General features: G+C 40.4%; 1 protein-coding gene across 1 annotated transcript; it reads left to right on the top strand.

The window, feature by feature from the left end:
* Window positions 1–3,682: 3,682 nt before the first annotated feature.
* LOC118581958 (BPI fold-containing family A member 2-like) lies at window positions 3,683–8,358 on the top strand. The gene is made up of 4 exons (XM_036184349.1): window positions 3,683–3,824; window positions 6,102–6,243; window positions 7,732–7,884; window positions 8,283–8,358. The coding sequence occupies exons 1-4, from the start codon at window positions 3,683–3,685 to the stop codon at window positions 8,356–8,358; spliced, it is 513 nt and encodes a 170-aa protein (XP_036040242.1).
* Window positions 8,359–26,386: the final 18,028 nt, after the last annotated feature.

Below are 26,386 nucleotides of genomic sequence, written 5' to 3'. Positions count from 1 at the left end.
GGAATGGGATGGATGAGCTGGAACAGGGATGGAACGGGAAAGCAATGAGAAAGATACTATGATGGAGGGAGATATCATGGGAATAGAGAGAAACCAGGTGTTAGAGAAGTTGCTAGGGATTCCCAAGGATGACACCAGCTTAGACTACTAGCAATAGTGGAGAGGGTGCCTGAACTGAACTGGCTTGCCCAAGTGATTAGATTGATGAATACTCTGTCATTACAGAGCTTTTCTCCAATGACTGATTGAGGTAGATGCAGAGATCCACAGCCAAACACCAGGCAGAGCTCCAGGAGTCCAGTAAGAGAGAGAAGAGGGGCTCTATGAGCAAGTGCATCAGGATCATGATGGGGAAACCTACAGAGATGATGCCCAACCAAACTATTGGGAACTCATAAAAGTTGCATCAATGGCTGTGGAGCTTGTGTGGGACTGTATTAGGCCCTCTGCATGGCAAGACAATTGTGTAGCTTGATCTGCTTGGGGAGCTGCCTGGTGGTAGAATCAGAATCCATCCCTAGTACATGTGGGTTCTTTTTGGAGCCCACTACCCACGATGAGACACCTTGTGCAACCTTGAGGCAGAGGGAAGGGCTTGGACGTGCCTATACTGGATGTGCCTCCCCCAGGATGTCTTACCTTCTTGTGGGAGGTAATGGGGGGTAGGTTGGGGGGAAAGCTTGGATGGTGGGAGAAGGGAAGAGGGGGATCTCTGATTAGTATGTGCAATGAAAAATCTCAATAAAAAAAGAAGAAAATGAAATTAAACAAGAAAAAATGCATCTTAGAGTACTTGGATCCTTCAGTGTCCCAAAGCACATGGAGTCTGTAAGTTATAAAGTGAAATACTAATTCTCTTTAGCTTCTTTGGTTTGTTCTCTTAAGCCATGAGCTGGATTCTGCCCCTTGGCCCACAGCCATTCTGGCTTGCACATTCACACATCATCTGGTCAATGATAATTTGTGGGTCACACAACCACACTATAAACATGGCTGATATCAAGGTAGAAAGGAGGTGATTCATACAGTCAGTCTTGTTTACTACATAAAGAAGCAACACAGTGGCCATGGATGCACTTATTTTCCTCTTTTACTTTTAGTATTGATCAAATTTCATATCACTGGGAAAAGATGGAAATGCATTAAACAAAGTCATTTAGGAAGCTGGTTTATAATACGGATGCTTGAGTCAGCAAGATGAGAGAGATGTCATTATTACCTCCTCACAACATCCCTCAACAGTGACTGGCTCTTCCTAGGAGAGATGATAGGGCACTCAGATCAGGACAAGTACAGGAAGGATGGGCAGAGCTATCAGAGACCCACAATTCTACCCTACTTATCCTATGACCACAATCTAGTCGTTTCCCCACTCAGGTTTCAAATGACAAAAGAACTAGTCTAGGCAAACACTAGGAGCCTTCTCAATAGAATGTTCTTCCATTCCATTCTGGTCTTTCTTCTCAGCACATACTGAACAAACTACTTGACAGCCTCAGGGTTGACAATTTAAGACCTTAGTCTTGGCAGAAATTCCTCTGCATCCATCACTGCCACTAAAATATTCTGGATGACCTTTGGGTTGGAATATCTTGGCTAACCTTAGGTTTTTTTTTTTGAGTCTCCTGAGAATGTCCTGGGACCCAGACTTGCTTTTCATCCTGTCACCACAATATAAGGGCCACTGTCATCCACAGCAACAGGGAGACTGTGCAGAGAAACAAGAATTTTGTGTGCATCCTTCTCCAAACCAGTGAGTAAGGGTTCCTCAACATGAACCCCCATATAAGAGTCTTCAGGAAGCTTTGGGGTAAGAAGCAGTGGGGACATGCTGTTTGAGTTAGGGAAGTTTTGACTCTAGCAAATTCAAAGACCTGGATAATATTATGTGGGACTGATGAAAACCTAGGTTTTTGTGGGTTCTGTTTACTGTTCAGATTTTATCCATCAATGACTTGTCTTATTTTATGAAGAAAGGCTTCTTACTGGAGTCTAGGCTTAACAGTGACACAAGCCATAGCTATTTCCCTGAGGACTGTGTGGCCCCAATCTTGGTGGATCCAAGTAGTGAGAGCCTTCAACTGGTCTCTGGGAAGGGACCTGTAGCTGGCTTTATGGAAGGTTGGAAGTTTCATTGAAGGTAGAGAATAGATTTATGCAGCAAAACAAAAAGAAAATATGTTTCAAGGAGAGAAGGCAGCAAGCACAAAGGACCTGAGCTTAAAGAGCATGGGCTGGCATCATCTTTCTAAGTCCCTTCCCCTCCACAACTTGGTTGTGTCTCTAAAGTTTCTCTCCCTAACCCACCTTGCCTGCTCATCTCCACAAGTCAACTGTTTCCCTTAGTTATTATTGAATGCAGCTATGGCTATTATTTTTTAATCCAGTATAAAAAGTAGTGGATTTGCTGTGGTATTTTTCTACATGTTTAGTTCCTATCCCTCCCTTTCCCATCTCCACCCCATGCTTATCACTACTTCCTTGCATTTATTTCATTCACATGCATTTTCTGCTCTCCTTCCTCCTCTTTCCTCCCCTTAAGAGCTTTTCTTTTCCTCTTGGCTTAATTCATGTCTGTGTACACACAAACACACACACACACACACACACACACACACATTAAAATAAACATAAATGTAAACAAATCTCCTTTGTATATAAAAGAAAGTGGGGGTATCTGACTAAGTTTGATAAATACAATGACTCCCAGGTACATCCATTTCTTGAAATGTCACAATTTTACTTTTCTTACAGCTGAATAAAATTCCATTGTGCATTTGGCCTCTTTTTATACCCTCCTGAGGGTTGGCATGCCTAATGCTTCCATTTTTTTGAGTTTCTTTATTACATTTTTTATTCATTAAGCATACCATCCACAGATCCCCTCTCTTCCCTCCTCCTGCCCCTCAGCCTTTCCCCACAACCTACCCTCTATTCCCTCCTCTGACAAGGTTAGGCCTCCCACAGGCAGTGAGCAGAGCCTGTTATATTCAGTAGAGGCAGGTCCAAACCCTTTACCCTGCATCAAGGCTGTTCAAGGTGACCCATCATAGTTAGTGGGCTCCAGAAAGTAACAGGAATGGATCCTGATTCTATTGCCAAAAGGGCCCCTTAAACAAATCAAACTACACAACTGTCTCATTTATGCACAGGGCCTAGTCCAGTCCCATGGAAGCTCCACATGCATGGATCATCCGCAGAAGAGGAAATAGATGAGATCTCCATGAGTAAACAGGGGGTGGGGGGCAATAGCAGGTAGGGAATGGGAGATGAAAACATGAGGGAATGGGATGGTCTAGCTGGAACAGGAACAGAGTGGGAGAGCAATGAAAGAGATACCATGATAGAAGGAGACTGATTACATTTTTTTAAACTATTATGAACAGACTATACCTGTCTTGTAGGATAGTTAAGAGTTAAGTTTGAAAATGACAGGCACTCACTCTGGGTTCTTTCTTTCTTTCTTTCTTTCTTTCTTTCTTTCTTTCTTTCTTTCTTTCTTTCTTTCTTTCTTTTTTTCTTTCTTTCTTTCTCTTTTTCTCTTTTTCTTTTCTCTTTTCTTCTTCTTCTTCTTCTTCTTCTTCTTCTTCTTCTTCTTCTTCTTCTTCTTCTTCTTCTTCTCCTCCTCCTCCTCCTCCTCCTCCTCCTCCTCCTCCTCCTCCTCCTCCTCCTCCTCCTCCATATGACCATCCAGATGTTGCGGTCAAAGATGTTCCAATTTGGGAGCCTTGTTGTCTTCTGCAGCTTTCTCAGTGGGACCTCAGAATCACATTTTGGTAGTATTGGCAGTAATAATTTGTACAATCTGAATTCTATCTCCGAAGGTGAGTCAATAAAGGTGCCATCAGGCATCTGGTCCCAGGAGTAACTCTAATAAACACAATGTCTCCAATAGCAGAGACTAAGGGAGGGGGTAGTGTTGTCCTTTATGGGTAGCTTACTGAGGAATATTCAGCTATTCAATTCCTGCTTCACCTGCTTGTAATTTTAGAAATAAACAGTTTTATTACATTATATCTTAATAGAGACTAGCCAGTATATATACAGGATGAGTACTTCAAAATGAAATTTCAAAATTTTAAAAAGGTTGCTTTTTAATTTTTGGAAGGTGTTGGCAAGCATTCTCCTATCCACTCTCTCTAGCCATCTATGGGAGTATCTCCTCTGATCCTACCACCTTGCAAGCACTAACCTGGACATCTTTAGCTAGTTTGTCATTATCAGAAAGGAGAGGATGTAACCTATTTCACTTAGCATGTCTCTGAACTAACTATCTTCTCATTGTCCATATCTTTACTGCTGGGCTACATAATTAAGCTGAGGTGTTATGTCAAAATTATTAGCACAGATTTCTAAGGTTCTCTTGGCTTTTTTTCAATGAACTGTGTTGACTGGCTGGAAATGAAACACATCAGTGCACCTGGCTTAGACGTCCCAAAACTCCCAACTCTTTTTAAATTACACCTCAGTTTTCTGCTACAGAAGAACTGGGCTAACTGACAAGCAGTTACTATAGGAACATGAAAGCTCTGCACATTCTGACTTCGATCCTTGTCAATGTTTAGACAATTTTCAAAATGAAGAAAGGAGCTATCCGCTCATTCCACAGCTGGGGAACAGAAGCATTGAGAAAAGGGAGTCAGATTCAAGGTTGCCTAGGGAGTTGTATGGCAAGGTGGAGCTATCTAAGCAATACTAGCTGAGCTGGCCTTGTCTGCATCATTATAATAGATAGATCCTGTCTGCCACAGAGCCAAGGTGCAGTACTGAAATTACATCTGTTCTACTAAAACTGTTTTTAAGATTTTATTTTTATTTATGTAATGAATCTCCATGTACGTACGGATATGAGTTTTTCAGAAGTCAGAAGATGGTGTCAGATTCCCTGGAGTTACAGATGGTCATGTGCTGTCCAACAAGGGTGCTGGAACTGAACTCTGCTCCTCTCCAAGAGCCAACAAGCACTCTTAACTGCTGAGCAATCTCTCCATTCTCACTACTGCATTGAGAACACAGATTGTATGTGGTCATACTTGAATGCTTTTCTTAATAAAACTATTCATGCCCATATATATATATCACAAACAGCCTTAAAGGAAGAAGTGAAATAGTGGCAAAGATACGTGAAAACACTCAATACAGAGCAGGGAAGCAGTCCAATGGAAACAAAGGCTAGTCTTGACAGCTGTATCATTAGAGCAGCCAAAGCGGAAGGTTGGACTGAAATGTCACCACACCACTTCAACAAAACCCGTACTGTGTCACTATTCTAAGCCAAACTGCTTTAAACCCAAAGAAACAAAACAGGTTACAATATGTGGAGAAATTCGCAGGCAATACTGTGTTACAATTTATATTTTAAAGCATCATTTAAGCCACGGCTCCTTTTCAAAATAAGAGGATTTTGTTGTTCTGTTTTATTTTTCCTGAGTTAGCAATCTTTTTGTTTTATCCTTGAAATATTTCCTACACATACATCCCAAATTCTTCCCTCTTGTCACATGTTATGTGCCAGTTATTCTACTCACACTGCACTTATTCCCTGAAGATCTTTGTTAAGACATCTATCCTTCTGCTTCAATGTCAATTATGGATATGTGGGTTTGATTTCACGCTGTCATTTTGGGACTCCTATTTGCCACTTTCACTGGTTGGTGAAATATTTTCCCTCTTTATTTTGTCCTTAATGCTAGATATTTCCATTTCTCAGTTCATTCTCTCAGTTGCTTGACTAGGTTACTCAAACTCACATGAGCATCTCAGTAAGAGTGACAGGCCATAGACGTTGTCATTGAAAACAGGTGTACATAGTCAACTTCAATTGCTTGGCCAATTGATCAAATGTTTTGTTGGTAAATGCTCAATATATATTAGTATCATGTCAGTCTGGAAACAGTGCTTGGACTCAGCTGTGTGGAGACACTTTTAACCTTAGGAGTCTTTAATTTCTCTTCTCTATAATGGAGATGATGGCTATCCTGCCTTCTTTGAGTTGTTGCAGAGACTAAGTGGAATAGGCAGGGAAACTGACTTCTCTGAAACCAGGAGGATGGGTAATTACCTAGAGGTGCAGGTGCTGTTTGATGACTGTTCTTTTACAGAAGTCCTTAAGAACCTGAAGTCTGAATATCTGTTGAACTGGACAATGCCAAAATGGCCAGCAGATGATAGGACACAATTAGGAGCTTTGAACATACCGAACGTTGACAGATCAAACTTTTATTCACCTAAGAGTGATGTAAGGTGAGTTGGTATTTATTTGCTTCCAGAAAAAGGACCACATCCCTGTGGATGCCAGTGAAATACTGTAGACAGATATATAAGCCTCATCTACCACAACAGAGCTGAGGAGATCTAAGGAAAGGTTCATTAGATCTTGAGTAAGTCTGAGTCAGGGCTACTGGCCAGTTTGGGCAGTTCACACACCTGGTTTCCCATAGTCTATAATTTCAGGCTCAATTTAATGTTCTGTTATTTCTCATCTCTACCTGCTTTGTGATACATAAAGCCTTTCTCTAAGAATAATACCTTTCTTCTACAAATAAATATAGCCAGAAGTAAATGTCCAAGTTCCTTCAAGGATCAGGAAGCTGGAATCCACATCCATTAGTCTCAAGCAGTGGCTTTATGGAGTTTTGAGTCAGATGGTCCTTTGGTTCAAGTTCTGTCTCTTCTGCTTATTGTTGCCTTTGCTCAGTCCACTGCCCCTGGGAATGTAGAGGCTCAAATTTCTGAACAGGATGTAGTGAGGACAAGAAGATGATATGGAGAGGTTCAAATGCTGCAAGGAAAATAATAAGAATGTACTTGTGGGTTTGAGGCAGCTTTCAAATCAACAAACTCAGCATCCTGGACATCCTTGCTGGAATTTCTTCCAAACAGAAAGGCATTGACCTGAAGGTTCCCGTGGTTGTGACTGCCTCTGTGTCTCTGTGAGTATGCATCACTTGGACTTAGGGGATGAAATATAAGGTGGCCACTTTGAATTAGGCATTCAATTCCCAGCTACTGTATTGCCTCTAGCCTCCATTTCCTAATTTGTAAAAGAGGAGACCCTCCAAGGCCTAAAATATCAATACTTAAGAAAACAGGCCATGTTAAATCACTTTCAAAATAATGTTTTATGGAATATACTTTTGTGTGTGTCATGCATGTGTGCACTGGTTTCTATACTGCTTTATGTGCCCACTTCCATGTGTCTGTGGTGGTCAGAAGTCAACATCAAGAATATGCCTTTCCCATCATGTTTGAGACTCTGACTTCCAGTACAAGCACTGAGGGCATATATGAACTATATGCACTTATGCAGTCCTGGATTGTGATATCCTGCAGTAGCTCCTTAACCTCTCCGTGCCCAGGTTTCTTGGCTCAGAAAATAGAGTGTGATTTCTTCCTAGCATTGTTATAGTGATGAAATGGATTAAACAGGGAACAGTACTTTAAATGAATGCCTACAGGTAATTAGTGTTGCAAAACATTAGTGATTATTTTTGTTTAGCAATTAGATTTATGTCAAGTAAAAATCTCACATGTGCTAAACATGCATGGCCCATGCATGGAGTCTAATACAAAGGTGTATATTTTGTAGAGAATATGTCACAGATTGATGTTATCCAAATAATATTGACAGTGCCCATAGAAACCCTGCATTATGCCCACACAGACATGAAAACCACTGGAAACTGCAAAGCCTTCTTGTCCTCTGCTCAATGTGACTCTTGTTTTCTGCAGGCCTTTAATTGGCCCCACAGCCAATATCTCTGTGTCCTTGGACATCTTATCTTCACTCACGGTTCAAACTGATGCTCAGACCAGACTTCCCACCCTGGCCATAGGAAAGTGCTCCAGTGATGCAGAAAATATCACAATTTCTTTGTTTAACAGGTAAGGCTCATTCATCCCAGCAGAGATGGGCTCTCAGGGAAGCTTTATAACCTCTGACTTTAATGCTGTTCCTTCACCTGGGAAGCAGCATGGTAGAATACACAGTCAGACTAACCTCAAATATCAACTCTGTCACAACTGTCAGCACTGTTACTCTGAAGCTTCATCTTTTGAGGCCTCAGTTTATACATCTTTGCATTGGAACAATAGAGATACACTCATCAGCTTCTGGGTGAAAACATGAGAAACTATACATATTTAGCTTAGAGCCTGGAAGATGCTAAGTGCTCAAGAGCCATCGGAACCATACTGAATTGATGGCCTGCTTCTTTCCATTGCTGAGGCAGGAGGATGGACCTCTCAGACATAATTATGCATTTTCTTATGATACCTTTCAGCTGGATCAATGTACCTCGAGCCTCTGAAGATGTTAACATTACATCTACCTCCACTGGGAGACAGTTGAAAAATTAGATGCTAGCATGGGATCTGATTGTCCTAAAGTAATCTCTATCCTCTGGAAATTTCCTAGAGTGAGATTATGACATCCCAATCTTGTCATTTTCCATCACTGATTCCTGTTGATGCTCAAAATTTGCATCTTTAATTTTGTGCTTGAAAATGTAGGTTTGGCTTAGGCAGGGGTTGAAGGAAGTGATGTTACCCAGTGTCTGGGAGAGGAAACATGGCCTGCATTCAAGAGGTGGGGCTGGGAAGTCTTGAGCAAGAACAGAGGGATGGCCTCTCTCTGTTCCCAGTCTTGATAACTGTGTCTTGAGGTCACTAATCCCCTCTCTACCAAAGATCTGATCTCAAATCAAAGACAGGACCACAGTTCTGGTATGCAAATCCAAAGGCCTGGTTCCTTCTGGACACTTCCCTTCCAGGTAGCACCAGGAAATTCATATTGCTCCACTGGGTCTGAATTTCCATTGCCACGTAGACTCTCATGATGTGGCTCTGCTCCCACTCTTCCTTAAATACATTGGCTTTTGTTCTGTGCTCAGATAAGTTTTTCCTACTACAGGACCTTTTTCATGGAAGTGGTAGTTATGTAAAACTCCTTTCTCCTACTCCATCTCAATACATTTTTTCTACCTTAAGGATCTTTGATAGATTCCCTCTTTTTCTCATAAGAATATTCTCTTAACCTTCAGAGTACTTTTCCCTGATTTCATTGTGTGCATACATATTTTGAGACAGGGTCTGACTTTACAGTTCTGGTCAGCTTCCATCTAAGAAGTCTGCCTGCTACTATCTCTAGAAGGCGGGGATCAAGGATTTCTGACACCAGGCCAGTAGACACACTGTATATTTAAGGGGAACATTTCCTTAGCTTATTTTGTTTTGTGGGATGGGTTTTGAGTGTGGGCACACATGCACATATGTCAGTGGCTGGATCTCATCAACTAGGCTAAATTGGCTGAGGAATCTCCCCATCTCTGTCTTCACTGCTCTGGATTACATGTGCTTGTTGTCATCTGGCTTTTCTTTCTTTCCTTTTTAATATGGCAACAAGAGATTAAATTCAGTTCCCATTGATTACCAGGGATGTATTTTGTAGACTAGGCTATCTTCTTGGCCACATTTTCTAATTATTCTAGAAATAAAATCTGCTTAGTACCAGGCAGGCATTGTTATGTGCCCTGGAGAACAATCTGGTGAGAACAAATAGGCTCTGTGTCTCCTGGAACATATCCTGAGGAATAGTAAAGGGGAGAAGTATTTGGTCCATTAGTAAATTTGAGGAAAATGAGGAGCCCTACAGACCATAATACTTATCAGGTTACAAGGAGAGCAAACCATCCCTTCAGTGAACACTTAGGATGGGAACCTCAAGGGATAACAACTGGATGAGAGTTGACGGGGAGAGGAGAAAATCTCAGTAAGACCTGTTTATGAAGGAGGTTAAAGGTTGATTTTTTTTGGAGGGGGGGCTGGTGCCCGTGACTCCACCTGGTGTTGTGTAAGTAAAGGCAGAGGGAATGATGCAGTTTCAGGATGTGATGAGCACCCAGGCACTGAGAAATCAGCTACTTAGGCATGAGATGCTCAGATGCTCAGTAATGGTGTATACTGACATGTGCCACTGGGTAACAATGAGATTATAGAGCAGAGTTGTGGTCACCTGACCTCCAGAGGACTCTATATTCCATTCTGAACTATTAACCAAGCTTTCTATGTCCTCCCTTTTCCAGACAAAATGCCTTTGTAAAGAGAATGATGGATGGTATATCTGGCCTCCTTACCGACTTGGTGGCGAACATGCTACAAAACGAAGTAAGTCCCTGGCTCTTGGCATCCAGAGTCAGGCTGGGTCAGGATAGGAGAGATATCTATAGGTGTGGCTGTATACTCAGGACACTGTTTCCTGTGAGGTGCACATGTCTCTTTGCAAGATCTGGGGGCACCTCCTCCTCAGTAGCTGGGTTAAAAAGAGAGGAGGCAGAAATCACAGATGCTGCACTGAGCTGCTTACCACATCCATGCACCACCTGTATCTTTAAGGTAATGGTTTGTTTGTTTTGTAATAAACATACTTTGATGTAAACAACTGTTTTTAAGCACCTGTGAATGAGAATCTGCAGGGAACTGGGAGTTGGGCATCCCCAAAGGATTAAACCTTCTGAGGAGCTTAAAGTTCCAGGGTTTAAGAGTTCAAGGTTCAGGAGTCTGTGATGTTAATGTTGTGGATGCTAGATCTTAAGATCCTGAACTTCTAACATTCTCAGGTGGTGTGTTCTTATCCAAGTGATACAGCTCTGAGTCAGGCTGCTACAATTCCATAGTTCCTCCAGTTTGCTAAGGTTAAATGTTCTCAGGTCCTGGAAATGAGCCCCTCTGTCCGGAGAGGGTGGGAAGTGTGTTGCCAGCAAAGTCTCATCTGTTTTCTATCTCCTTCTCATCTTCTTTCTCTCTATTTCTCTCCATCTCTCAGATATGTCCATTGCTCCCAGTGCTCCTCAGAGACATGAATGTCAAACTTACTCAAGACCTCCTTTGTAAGTCACAGTTTGGGGACTGAAGAGCCTTCCATGGGCCAAGACAATAGCTGCAGGAGTGCCCCAGGCAGGGAACTTCATCATGAGCAATTCAGACCTTTAACTTCTCTTCGCCTCACTGGGGCCTCTTTTGAGGCTTTAGCTGCCCATGATTGACAGGGTTTCTGGGGCAGTTAGAATCAGGCACACAGGGTGTCAGGACCTGGAGGTGGCCCTTCTGTGGTTATGCCCCTTTACACAGTCCTTCTGTGTCTTGCCTGCACTACCACATTTCATTCTTAAGAGAGCCTGTACAGTGGGGCACTGTCATCATCACCAGGGTGAGTGAGACATGGCCTCTGAAATCTTGATACTCATCCCTTGTCACATACTTCCTCCACTAAGGCCACACCTCCTAATCTTCCCAAACAGTTTGTCTAACTGGAGACCAAGTATTCAAGCACATGAGCCTATGGTGGCAGTTCTCATCAAACCCCACAGTAGACTCTGCGGTCGGTGCACAGCAGCCGGTCAGGAAGCCAGAGCCAGGCTTGTTTGGCTTCTGTCACAAGTCCAGAGAAACTGAACCCTGACCCTGCATCATGAAAGCAGACTGATCCAGTGTCTTTGTACTAAATGAATTTACTGGATGGTTTTGACTGAGTCCTAACTTAGAGCATAGACACTTGTCCTTGGCCTGCCTCTGGACCCTGGCTTTATGGGCAGGGCTTCTACCCAATTTTTTCCCATCTGCCATTGCTCCAGAAGAAGTGATGAGAAGGGGTCTGGGCCAGGTGAGAGAAAGAGACCACAAATCTACATCTTTCTCTGTCCTCTCCACAGCCTAATCCATGCTGGCACTTCAGGAATGAGTGGATACAGTGACACCAAGCTTTTGTGGATCTACTCAATGTCCAGTGAGAGCCATCTCCCATTGCTGCTGTGACAGCCAATGTCCTGTGTTCTCATTAGTCCCTAGTGGCTTCATCTGATTCCTAGTTGCATTTCTCTCTAGAAATGTTACCATCATCTACACAAGGTCCCCCTAAGCCCACCGGAAGGACCCTTTATAGCTCCCTTCTTGTTTCCGTAGTCTCCACACTTGCTATCACCACCCCAGCATTAAAATACTAACTGCATCCTGGTGGGTGGCTTTCATTAATCCTTTCAATAGAAGCTGTTGCTACTGTGTGGGGTATGTGTGGGGTGAATGTAAGACAAATTGCTAAAATGTCTTATTAATAAAAACCCATAGCCAGATAATGGGATAAAAACTGCGAGATTAGAAAAGCAGAAAGAAGCCAGCCATGTTCTTACCACTTGGAAACCCTCAGCCAAAGAAGGCCTACTTCCTGTATACCAATGCCTATATGCCTTTTTTTCTTCATCTCACTTCCTGTCTCAGCCCAGCTATATCACTTTCTGTCTGTCTGTACAGACCTCCAGACCTCTATGGTTAGTGCTGGGATTAAAGGCATGTGTCACCATGCCTGGCTCTGTTCCCCAGTATGGACTTGAACTCACAGAGATCCAGATGGATCTCTGCCTCCTAAATGCTAGGATAAAAGGCATGTGCTACCATTGCCTGACTTCTATGTTTAATATAGTAGGTAGCTTTATCCTCTGATCCTCAGATAAGCTTTACTAGGATGCACAATATATTGGGGGACAATATATCACCACATTTCCCCTTTTTGTCTAAAATAAAGAAGTTATAACTAATGTAAGAATAATTATATACAGTAAGTATAATAACTATATACAATATATACAAGCAATAAATATATCGACAATGTCTAGTCCATTTCCATTTTACAAATTCAGAGTAAATATTCCATTATCTATTCTATTTTTGTGAATCCAAAGGATTGTATCTAATTCACCTTCTATCCTAATTTGCATTACCAAAACTATCTTTTGATGTCTTTCAAACTTATACACTTTACACCTCTTTAGTGAGTTTCTTTTCTGGATTTTTAAACAAGGAAAACTATAATTATCTAATATTCAACTCCCTTGGAGACCTGAGAAGGAAATAATATTACCTAGTTAAACAGGAAAGTAAATAAGTGACTTCCAAAAAATGTGAGTTATGACAGAAACAGCCAGCTGCCTGAACAGTCACATGAGGTTTCTCTGCAATATTGGGGCATCATATTTAGCGTATAGGCTTAGCATATCTGACAGACTCATGTTTGAAGCATGATTTTCTGAACGGTCTTCATACCTTGTTTTGGCAAGGATCAGCAGTCCTTTGTTTTGTGTCCTGCTTGTCCATTTTGGACAGCATACTCTCAGCAGTTGATGTGAGGGCATTTTCTTGTCCAGCAGCTAACTTTTGCCTCAATGAAAGTAAACTCCATATGGAGTTTCTTCAGTGTTCATAATCTTTTCTGAAGTAGATTGGTGCTTCCAGGAACAGAAATGTCTCTCATAGTCACAAAAAATATATGTTACTAAAACATCTTAAATGTCATGTTCTGTAGATCTATGAAGTATTTGAAGATGACTTGTCTGTCTAAAATATATCTCTGCTTGACCTTGAAAACATACCTAATATGTCTATAAGTTCAATTCTAATGATTAACTACTAACTTTCATTTCTTTATATCCTAATTAGTTGGTAATAATAACTTTCAAAGATTAGCAAATCGAATTACATTGTTAAATGCACTGTATAGGTACAATACCTTGAATAAGATTAGAAATATATGTACAATACATTCAAACAAAATTAATTTCAAATTTCTATAATGTACAAAGTTATATACAATGTACAAAAATCCAATCCAAATGTAAAATATTTAAAACTAGTAATTGCCCTTTAATAGTAGATAATAATCTACCTTTTTATTTTATCATAGCTATGTAAATCAATCTCATATTTGTAGCAATATGCATAATTTGTATACAATATACAAAAATACAATCCAATGTAAAATATTTAAAACTAGTAGTTGCTTTCTAAAAGCAGATTCAATAATCTACCCTTTTATCTTATCATATCTATAATCTCTCTTTTTTCTTTTCAGAGTAGATTCAACAATCTGCCCTTTATTCTATCATTTCTATATCTTTTTTTAGAGCAGATTCAATAATCTACTTCTTATTTATATCTTGTAAACTTGTGTTTGCAAGAGCAAGGCTTGAAAGGATAAACATTTCTTCCATGTGTGAGCACAAAAGTGAATTTAAGATTGCTGAGGAAGCCCTGATGTCAGCCACCTTCACTTGACAAGAAATCTAAACTCCTTTGTTTAACCTTTTCCCTCACCATTAACAATAACAACTTGTAACCAGCCATCTTAAACAATGACAATTATCTAAAACCCATTGGAGACCAAAAACTACCCACTCTACCTTTTGGGGATGTGGGGGTTGTTTTCTTAAAATTACTTCCTGCTGTCTGGGGGTGAAGTCAACTCTAGGGGATCCTGAAAAGAAAAATTTTGGGCTAATTGTCAAGTCTTGGGAGAAGTAGCTGTATCATTTGTTGCCCAGTCTCTGCATAATGCAAAAATGCAAGACTTGTCTCAAGTCCTTGCTCAAGTAGTCTGTGAGGCTGGATAATCGCAGCTAGCCATCTTGAAATTGTCCTGAGAAGTTTGTAGTCCAAAGCCAATTTTTGGGTGGTGTTTGTCAGCTTAGTGGTATTATCATCATGTTGATGTAATCATTGTTGTGGGGCTCCATCATCTTTCTGGAGACTTCAAATTTGATGTTAGATAGCCTACATAGGAATTTGGTTTAGCCAACAGGAGTTTTATCAATGTGAACAAATTACTGGTATTAAAAACAAGAAAAAGCTGATGGTCAGTAGGTAATTTGGTTATGCTTTGAATGTTTGTGTCTTGAAGTAGACAAAGACAAAGGAGAGGACACTTCTAATAGTAGGATAAATGGGTAGATCATTGAATCTACTTTTAAAAAGAAACGGGAAGATATGAAAATGACAAAAGATAGATTATTGAATCTATTATGAAAAGAAAAAAAGAGAGAATATGGATATGATAAGATAAAAAGAATATTATTGAATCTGCTTTTAAAAAGGAACTACTTGATTTACATAGAATAAGTAACGAAATTTTTGTCTGAGTTTATCAAATGTTACTGGACTGGACATTGTTATATATTAATGGAGTTTTTCATCTGAATCTGTCAAATGTTAATGGACTAGACATTGTTAATATAATTCTTGACTGTATAAATTTTATATACTTATTGGATATAGTTTTTCTTGAATTAGTTATAAGCTTTTGGTAATTTTAGACAAAAAAAGGGGAAATGTGTTTTGAACTCTAATAAACTTATGTGGGGTCACAGAACAGAACAGCCACTAGATAGACATAGAGACCAGAAAATGGTGGCACAACATGCCTTTAATTCTATCACTTGGGAGGCAGAGTTCCATTCAGATCTCTGTGAGTTTAAAGTGACACTGGAGACAGCCAGGCATGATGATTCATGTGTTTAATCCCAGGAAGTGAGCCTTTAATCACAGAAAGTGAAGGCAGGAAGCAGAAAGTTATATAAGGCGTGAGGACCAGGAACTAGAGCTGGTTAAGCTTTCAGGTTTTTGAGCAGCACAGTTCAGCTGAGAAGCATCCAGTCTGAGGAAAAATGATCAGCTTAGGAATTGGCAAGGAGAGGTAGCTATGGCTTGTTCTGCTTCTCTGATCTTTCAGCATTGACCCCAGTACCTGGCATCAGGTTTGATTTTATTAATAAGACCCTTTAAGATTTGTACTACAAATTTCTGCTTAGGCAATCATGGAGAAATATTACCTAGGACTGGATGAGTTCAGCACCATGGAAATTACCTGGCTATAGAAGTACGATCAGACACAAGGACCCTGACTCTCTTGTGGCATCCTGTCTGTTCAGTAAGAGCATGATGCTGATTGATTCCTTGAGCCTTATCTCCAGGGACACACAAAAATTCAGATTGCTTGACTGGCATCTGTGACGCCAGCATTCCTACAGTGAGATGAAAGGGAGGGTGAGAATGGAGCACCAAACAGAAGCTCACAAGCCAGCTAGCCTGGACTGGAAGAAACTGCAGTCCAAGCTCTGTCACAACAAGATGGAAGGAGAGAACTGTGTCACAAAAGATGTTTCTAATCTGCACAAATGTGCTGTGGTGTGTGTGAATCCACACCCATCTCTCTCTCTCTCTCTCTCTCTCTCTCTCTCTCTCTCTCTCTCTCTCTCTCACACACACACACACACACACACACACACACACACACACAAACACACACACATTCACACATACTCACATAGAGGGAGGGCAGGGAGGGGGAGAGAGGATATTATTATAGGAATTAGTAAATATGATTTAATAAAATCTTTAAATGTTAATGGCTAAATTCATTGATAAAATGATACACACCAGTTGACTGGATTTAAGAAATAATGTATCAAATTGTCTATTTTCTTTAAGAAACAAAACTTACTGATAATGAGACTTACAGAGTGAGATTCAAAGGGTGAAAGTCAATCTTTCAGGCCAAATTTAGTTATAGAAGATAAAGCAATCTGCTCCATATAAACAGAGGAACATTTCACTAGGAAGTATAATAACAAATGTGTATATAAATATACAAAATGTGGTTGCTCTCATGTGCTAAATTTAAAAATGGCCATAAAAGGTCAGATGGATTCTAATGTGATAACAGACTGACATCTATATCCTACTTTTATTTATTTATTTATCTATTATTTATTTATTATTTTTAAAATATATTTATTTATTAATTTTTTTTCATTTTACATACCAACAGTTCCCCCTCCCTCCCCTTCTCGTACCTCCTCACTTCCCTCCCACTCTGCCCCCATCCACTCCTCATAGTGGGTAAGACCTCCCATGGTAGTCAACAAAGTCTGGCATACCAGACTTTGAAGGAGAGCCTAGCCCCTCCCCATTGTATCAAGGCTGAGCAAGGTATCCCACCACAGGGAATGGGCTCCAAAAAGCCAGTTCATGCACCTGGGATAAGCCATGGTCCTGCTGCCAGGGACCCCACAAACAGATCCAGCCACACAACTGTCACCCACATTCAGCGGGTCTAGTTCGGTCCCATGCAGTTTCCCGAGCTGTCAGTCCAGAGTCAGTGAGCTCCAACTAGCACCGGTCAGCTGTCTCTGTGGGTTTCCCCATCATGATCTTGACCCCCTCTTCTTCTATTTTTTTAAATGCTGTGTGCCATTTATTGAAAGATGGAGGAGGTCTTAAATACAGGCTTACAGCACAATAGGAGAACCCTGGTGGGCAGAAGTTCACTTCTGATGTTTTTTTGTTTGTTTGTTTGTTTGGTTGGTTTTTCGGTTTTGTTTTTGTTTTTGTTTTTGTTTTTGAGCTGAGGATCGAACTCCAGGTCTTCTGCTTGCTAGGCAAGCACTCTACCATTGAGCTAAATCCCCAACCCTGCTTCTGATGTTTTACAATCTTTCATCTATGTTGTTAATGCCCAATATGCAGGATACACAGACAAGGAGCTTCCCTTAAGAATTCAGGAAGGTGGAATCTTGCAGGGAATTAGCATAGGGAGGATATCAAGGTCAAGGTCAGCAAGCAAGACAACAGTTACCCAAAACAGGGGCCAGAACCCTACAGGTCACCCCCTTTTACTAAAAAAAATGAGCTTCTGACTTAGGTTGCATGGGACATCAGTAGGTCACCTTACCCATCATGGAGACACCTGTCCAGGCCACACAGGCATTCTGTCTTAGGTTGGTGAGCACCTCCCAGGTATTACCCATCTCTGAATACTCATTATCATACAGGCTCAATTGTGTGAGAGCTGCAGAGTTAACTGTTGCCAAAGAACTCTAAGTGGTGCTGGGCTTGCAATCTGTTTGTTTGACACAGAAAAGACCAACAGAAGTCTTAACTCACCCATAGCTGGTAGGCTAAAGGCAGCTGATCCATTCCCTTCCTTAACAAGCCTTACTGCAAATTGGAGTCCTTGTAAGATGGTATCCCACGAGCAAATGAAACTTAAGTTTGTAAATTTATAACTTTCAAAGCCAATCAAAATGTATATAACTATTGACCTAAATTTGTCATGACCAATAGAATGAAAGATTAATTAACTGTGGTAGCTACTTTTGCTGCCAGGGTCTCCACTGTGCTAGTTGTAGTAACCAATTATGAAATGGCAATCCCAGAAACAGTAGTAGTGGTAGATGTCACTGTTATACCAGCAACAATGGCAGCAGTGATGTCAAATTCTCTTCTGGAGCATGTGGGTATCCATTGGCATGGACACAACTCCAGGAATATGAACCGCGAAGGGCCCTTATTCTTGATCCTAGCATGACTTAAGCTGGCAGCTCTGCAAAAGAACAACTAAGAATCATAAAGGAAAAACAGACAGCTCACAAGGAGCAGAACTAATGGTCTCATGATGGCTACATTCAGACTCACAAATTTTAAGGTATCTTCAAAGGGGGCTAAATGAATTTCAGGAGGCCAAAAAAATGTTTCGCAGAGCCATTCCTGAGAAGTAGGTACTAACTACTCCAGCTTGAATAAGATTGTGAGAATGAAAATGCTTAGCTGGCATGCTACTGTTAATAAATGGAGGTCAGTGATCTTCAGTGTTATCCTTAATCTCCAAGGTGTCTGGGTGACACGTTCTCAAACATATTTGAAAAAGCAGTTACCTCTCTTTCTCTTCCTTCACTCTTGTTTCTAGGGACTGGTCTCTGCTCTCTTCTGTGCCCCTTCTTTGTCCCTTCTATCCCATCCCCTCAATAAACCTTCCACGTGGGCCCTGTTGTATGGTGTGACTCCTTCCATGCTGGTTTAAAAACACATTTGGTGCCAAGATTTTGATTCAGTCTAAGACATGCTGGGACCCTGCACCTGGCCCACTGATGACAGCCCTACTTTTTTTCCCACCTAATGAATTGCTGGGTCTCTCCTTCCAACACTGACGATTGTTTTTGTGAGGTCCAGGGAGTCTACTTGGATCCACCTCAAACAGCCTGACAGTTCCACAGAGCCTGGACAGTGAAGTGTCCTGCTAGCTACCCCAGGACATGGCCAGCACCTCAGATTTCTCAGGTCCCCCAAAGATGATTGATATCCCCCAGACCAGCAGGAAGCAGTCTTGAGAACATGGCACCCTCATCCCTGCCTCACCTGCTACCCCTTTCTAACTCCTCACCTTTTATAATAAACAGAAGGGAGGAATGTTGGCATTTAGGCACCTGTACTAGCCTGCCCTTAGGGTCCTGTCAGGATATATCCTCAGCTGCAGCCACTAAGAGTACCCCCTGTGTATTCCCTATGTTTCCTTGTAAAAGGGGGCCTTTACACCTCCCATCTCTTTCTCTTCCTTCAATCTTATCTCCAGGTACCAGTCTCTATTGCTTTCCATGCCCCTTCTCCCATCTCCTCTCAATAAACCTCCCATGAAAAGAAAAAGAAAAAAGAAAAAGCAGTTACCATACATTACCTTCTGGAGAATCCAATCACATGGCTGCAGTTCCTAGGCTTATGTTAATGCTTGCCAAAGCTGCCCTATTGGGTGTTCAGTCCCCATTGGCATTGGAAGGGGAGAGTTTTTCACGAAGGCCCAATAGGTTTCTGCCACATTGGGCTTCAGCTGCAGATATAGGACGCACTCAGTGCTCAAAAACCCAATGAGGAATTTCATTGTTCTTAATAGTGTAATTTTCATTGAGGGTTGCTCAGTAATTGAGTAAAACCAAATCTTATTATAAGCAACAGTCATCTTAGGGTCCTCCATGCCATATTATATAGCTTTATGGTTCTGTGGGTTGCAGTCTGATTGTTCTTTGCTTTCTATCTAGAATCCACTTATGAGTGAGTACATACCATGTTTGTCCTTCTGGGTTTGGGTTACCTCACTCAGGATGATTTTTTCTAGTTCCATCCATTTGCCTGCAAATTTCATGCTGTCATTGTTTTTCTCAGCTGAGTAGTACTCCATTGTGTATATGTGCCACATTTTCTTAATCCATTCTTCAGTTGATGGGTATCTAGGTTGTTTCCAGGTTTTGGCTATTACAAATAATGCTGCAATGAACATAGTTGAGCATGTATCTTTGTGGTATGGTTGAGCATTCATTGGGTATATGCCCAAGAGTGGTATGGCTGGGTCTTGAGGTAGTTCGATTCCCAATTTTCTGAGAAACCGCCATACTGACTTCCACAGTGGTTGTACAAGTTTGCATTCCCACCAACAGTGGAGTAGTGTTCCCTTTGCTCCACAGCCTCTCCAACATTGACTGTCATTAGTGTTTTTGATCATAGCCGTTCTGACAGATGTAAGGTGGTATCTCAGTGTCGTTTTGATTTGCATTTCTCTGATGATTAAGAAATGTTGAGCATTTCTTTAAATGTCTTTCAGCCATTTGTGATTCTTGTTTTGTGAATTCTCTGTTTAGCTCTTTAGCCCATTTTGTAATTGGATTGTTCAGTATTTTGATGTCTAATTTCTTGAGTTCTTTATATACTGTGGAAATCAATCCTCTGCCAGATGTGGGGTTGGTGAAGATCTTTCCCCATTCTATAGGCTGTCTTTTTGTCTTATTGACCATATCTTTTGTCCTGCAAAAGCTTCTTAGTTTCAAGAGGTCCCATTTATTAATTGATGTGCTCAGTGTCTGTGCTGCTGGTGTTATATTTAAGAAGTGATCTCTGGTGCCAATTCGTTCAAGAGTACTTCCTACTTTCTCTTCTATTAAGTTTACTGTAACAGGATTTATGTTGTGGTCTTTGATCCAACTGGACTTGAGTTTTGTGCATGGTGACAGATATGGATCTATTTGTAATCTTTTACATCTTGACATCCAGTTATGCCAGCATCATTTGTTGAAGATACTTTCTTCTTTCTATTGTATAGTTTTGGCTTCTTTGTCAAAAATCAGGTGTTCATAATTGTGTGGACTAATGTCAGGGTCTTCAATTCAATTCCATTGGTCCGTATCTTTGTTTTTATACCAGTACTAGGCTGTTTTTATTACTATAGCTCTATAGTAGAGCTTGAGGTCAGGGGTGGTGATGCCTCCAGAGGTTGCTTTATCATACAGGATTCTTTTAGCTATCCTGGATCTTTTGTTTTTCCATATGAAGTTGAGTATTTTTCTTTCCAAGTCTGTGAAGAATTGTGTTGGGATTTTGATAGGGATTGCACTGAATATGTAGATTGCTTTTGGTAAGATTGCCATTTTTACTATGTTAATCTTACTATCCATGAGCATGGGATATCCTTCCATTTTCAATTTCTTTCTTTAGAGATTTAAAGTTCTTATCAAAAAGTTCATTCACTTGTTTAGTTAGTATTATCCCAAGGTATTTTATATTATTTGTGGCTATTGTAAAGGGTGATGTTTCTCTAACTTCTTTCTTAGTCCTTTTATCATTTGTGTATAGGAGGGCTACTGATTTTTTTTTAGTTGATCTTGTATCCTGCCACTTTACTGAAGGAGTTTATCAGCTGTAGGAGTTCCCTGGTAGAGTTTTGGGGGTCACTTATGTATACTCTCATATCATCTGCAAATAGTGAAAGTTTGAGTTCTCCCTTTCCAATTTGTATCCCTTTGATCTCTTTTTGTTGTCTTATTGCTCTAGCTAGACTTCTAGTACTATATTGAATAAATATGGGGAGGGTGGACAGCCTTGTCTTGTTCCTGATTTTAGTGGTATAGGTTTGAGTTTCTCTCCATTTAATTTGATAATGGCTGTTGGCTTGCTGTAAATTGCCTTTATTATGTTTAGGAATGTTCCTTGTATTCCTGATCTCTCTAAGACCTTTATCATGAAGGGGTGTTGGATTTTGTCAAAGGCTTTTTCAGCATCTAATGAGATGATCATGTGGGTTTTTTTTCTTTCAGTTTGTTTATATGGTGTATTACATTGACAGATTTTCGTATGTTGAACCATCCTTGCATCCCTGGGATGAAACTTGGTCATGATGGATAATTTTTTGATGTATTCTTGGATTTGGTTTGCCAATATCTTGTTGAGTATTTTTGCATCAATGTTCATGAGGGAGATTGGTCTGTAATTATCTTTCTTTGTTGCATCTTTGTTTGGTTTGGATATCAGGGTAATTGTAGCTTCATAGAAAGAGTTTGGTAGTGTTCCTTCTGTTTCTATCATGTGGAACAATTTGAGGAGTATTGGTATTAGTTCTTCTTTGAAAGTCTGGTAGAATTCTGCACTGAAACCATCTTGTCCTGGAATTTTTTTGGTTGGAAGACTTTTGATAACTGTTTCTATTTCTTTAGGGGTTATTGGTCTATTTAAATGGTTTCTCTGGTCTTGATTTAACTTTGGTATGTGGTATCTATCCAGAAAATTGTCCATTTCTTGCAGATTTTCCAATTTTGTGGAGTATATGTTTTTGAAGTATGACCTTATGACACTGGATTTCCTCGTTGTCTGTTGTTATATCTGCCTTTTCATTTCTGATTTTGTTAATTTGGGTGCTTTCTCTTTGCCTTTCGGTTAATTTGGCTAGGGGTTTGTCTATCTTGTTGATTTTTTTCAAAGAACCACCTTTGTTACATTGATTTTTTTTTTTTTGTATTGTTCTCTTGGTTTCTATTTCATTGATTTCAGCCCTCAATTTGATTATTTCCTGGCATCTTTTTCTCCTGGGTGATTTTGTTTCTTTTTCTTCTAGTGCTTTCAGTTGTGCTGTTAATTCATTGGTATGAGATTTCTCCATCTTCTTTATGTGTGCATTCGGGGCCATGAATTTTCCTCTTACTACTGCTTTGACAGTGTCCCATAAGTTTGGGTATGTTGTACTTTCATTTTCATTGAATTCTAGGGAATCTTTAATGTCTTTCTTTATTTCTTCCTTGACCTATTGATATTTCAGGTGAGCATTATTCAGTTTCCACAAGATTGTAGGCTTTCTATAATTTTTGTTGTTGTTGTTGAAATCTAACTTTAAGGCATGGTGATCTGATAAGATACAGGAGGTTATTCCAATGTTTTTGTATCTGTTGAGATTTGTTTTGTGACCAAGCATGTGGTCAATTTTTGAGAAGGTTCCATGGGGTGCTGAGAAGAAGGTATATCCTTTTGTGTTAGGAAGGAATGTTCTGTAGATATGGAACATTCTGTCCACTTGAGTCATAACATCTGTTAGGTCCTTTATTTCTTTGTTGAGTTTCAGTCTGGTAGATCTATCTTTTGATGAGAGTGGGGTGTTGAAGTCTCCCACTACTAATGTGTTGGGTTTGATGTGTGTTTTAAGTTTTAGAAGTGTTTCTTTTACGAAAGTAGGTGCCTTTGTATTTGGGGCATAGATGTTCAGGATCGAGACTTCATCTGGGTATATTTTTCCTGTGATAAATATGTAATGTCCATCCTGATCTCTTTTGATTGATTTTAGTTTGAAGTCTATTTTATTCGATATTAGGATGGCTACTCCAGCTTGCTTCCTGGGTCCATTTGCTTGGAAAGCCTTTTTCCTGCCCTGTATTCTGAGGTATTGTCTGTCTTTGAAGTTAAGGTGTGTTTCCTGTATGCAGCAGAAGGATGGATCCTGTTTTCTTATCCATTCTGTTAGTCTGTGTCTTTTTATAGGTGAGTTGAGACCATTGATATTGATGGATATTAATGACCAGTGATTGTTGGTTCCTGTTATTTTTGTGGTTGTGTTGTGTTGTCCTTTGGTGTTTGTTGGTGTGGGATTATCTATTGCATGAGTTTTCATATGTATGTTTAGCTTCTTTAGGTTAGATTTTTCCTTCTAATGCTTTCTTTAGGGCTGGGTTTGTGGACAGGTATTGTTTAAATCTAGTTTTATCATGGAATATTTTGTTTCTCCATCTATGGTGACTGAGAGTTTTGCTGGGTATTATAGTCTGGGTTGGCATCTGTGGTCTCTTAGTGTCTGCATAACATTTGTCCAGGACCTTCTAGCTTTCATATTCTCTATTGAGAAATCTGGTGTTATTCTGATGGGTTTGCCTTTATATGTTACTTGGTCTTTTTCCTTTGCAGCTCTTAATATTTTTTCTTTGTTCTGTATGTTTAGTGTTTTGATTATTATGGGGCAAGGGGACTTTTTTGGGGGGATGCAGCTTATTTGGTGTTCTGTAAGCTTCTTGTATCTTCATAGGTATTTCTTTCTTTAGGTTAGGAAAGTTTTTTTCTATGATTTTGTTGAATATGTTTTCTGTGCCTTTGAGTTTGTATTCTTCTCCTTCTTCTATCCCTATTATTCTTAGGTTTGTTCTTTTCATGGTGTCCCAAATTTCTTGGATGTTTTGTGTTACTACTTTTTTGTCTTTAATGTTTTGTTTGACTGATGTATCTATTTTCTCTATTGTGTCTTCATTGTCCGAGATTCTCTGTTCCATCTCTTGTATTCAGTTGGTTATGCTTGTTTCTGTAGTTCCTGTTAATTTACTCAGGTTTTCTATTTCCAGCATTCCCTCAGTTTGTGTTTTCTTTATTGTCTCAATTTCATTTTTCAGATCTTGGATTGTTTCCTTTATCTGTTTAATTACTTTTTCTTGGCTTTCATTGATTTCTTCCAATTTTATATTTGTTTTTTCTTCCCTTTCTTTAAGGGAATTGTTTATTTCCTCTCTAAGGGAGTTTTTCACTTCCTCTTTAATGGAGTTTTTCATTTCCTCTTTAAGGGAATTTTTATTTCCTCTCTAAGGGAGTTTTTCATTTCCTCTTTAATGGAGTTTTTCCTTTCCCCATTTAAGGGAGTTTTTTATTTCCTCTCTAAGGGAGTTTTTCACTTCCTCTTTGATGGAGTTTTTCATTTCCTCTTTAAGGGCCTCTATCATCTTCTTAAAGTCATTTTTAGGGTTGATTTCTTCTTTTTCTTCTGCCTTCGTATGTTCAGGTCTTATAGATGTAGAATTACTAGGTTGTGATGTTGTCATATAGGTCTTCATATTGTTGCCTATGTTTTTGCACTGGCTTCTACTCATCTCTTCCCCTGTTGGGTGCAGGCAGTGTCTGTGTCTGAAGGTGCCTAGCACAAGATTCTTGAGATGAATAATAGAGAAAGGGACACACAGATGGGTAATGGCAGATCCACTAATTCAGGAAGCACCTAGAAGCTGATACAGGCCAAATCCTGGGAGTTGACCAGGAACACCGAGAAGTTCAATCAACTGGCCATAGCTATGGGATGCCTAGCACATCTTCCCTGTGGCCAGCAGCTCATCTAATGATACTAAACATGCAGAACACTGTAAAGGACATGGAGAGACCAGGGACAGTCAGCTCCAGCCTTCAGTTTCTACACTCTCAGTACAGAGCTATGTCCACCACCATTGCCTCCTGCTCCATTTTTTGTTTCTATTCCTCCACCTTTTCTTCTTTTCTTCCTTCACTCACTCCCTTCCTCCCTCAGACCCTCCCTGCCATTCTTTCCTTCCTCTCTCCATCTCATCAGCTTACTTGTCTTTTCTCTCACCCTTCTTTTCTCCCACAAACAATTGTCCCCAACTGTAGTTCAGGATCCAGCTCTAGAGACAAACATGGAAACAGCAGACACCCAGACAACCAGCAGCTCAGAGGACCCAGACCCACCAAGAACTCCTCCTGGGCCCACTGTTTGTTGTCTTTCAATTTTTTCAGCAAATGCTCAAGGACCATTCTACAGATCAAGAAGATGCAAATCCCAGTCAAGAGGGGACAAGACCCTTGGTTACTTCCCATCTTCCAGGAAAGGGCCTGAAGGGCTATGTATAACCAAGGTTAGAGCAATTAGAGTGTTGGGTTTCTTTTAAAGATTTATTCTATGTGTAGGTATCATTGCTTGCATGAGTTTATGTGCATCATGTGTGTGCAGTTCCCTGAGGAGGTGAGAGGAGGGCTGTGAATCCCCAGGGACAGAAAGTCTTAGGTAGTTGTGAGTTGTCATTTGGGTTCTGCAAAACAACTACTGGTGCTCTGCACAGTAGTAATGGCTCTTCACCTGTCATGCCAAGAACATCCAGGTACAAGGTGTTAGTTAAACCATTTAACAGCTAAAGCAACTCAGGTCACCACCTCCAACTCTAGCAACCCCAGGCTGTGTTCCTGGGTTGTGAAATCCCTTCTTAACAAGATTTCAGCATGGCCCTTGGATCTGTGCCCCATAGCTGGGAACAGAGTTTTTATGGGTTTGTGGAACATGGTGGCAGGCAGACAGTTAGAGGGTCTGTATACAGAAGCAAGCCATGTAAGGCCATATCAGGCTCTGGTTGCCAGAGATCTGAGAATCACAAGTTCACCACTGAGCCATTTCTCCAGCTGAAGGTGCAGGGTTTTAGGAATAAAGCAAGTATGTCACCCAGATAATGTCAACGTTGCTAAAAATGTAATTAAATATCTTTAGACAGTAGGTTATATAGTTTCACTAATTGCTACTTTTATCTGTGTACATGTTTTTCAACCTTTGTCCTCCTTATATTCAATAACTTTCAAGCAGGTGTTTTATATGTGAGAATGGGGTAAAGTAAATGAACTTTCTCTCTGGCTTCTTCACTCTGGCTCTATCACCGTGCTCTGTCACACT

Source organism: Onychomys torridus, chromosome 4 (assembly GCF_903995425.1).
Source record: "Onychomys torridus chromosome 4, mOncTor1.1, whole genome shotgun sequence".
Lineage (NCBI taxonomy): Eukaryota > Metazoa > Chordata > Mammalia > Rodentia > Cricetidae > Onychomys > Onychomys torridus.
This window is presented reverse-complemented; position numbering and strand designations above follow the sequence as displayed.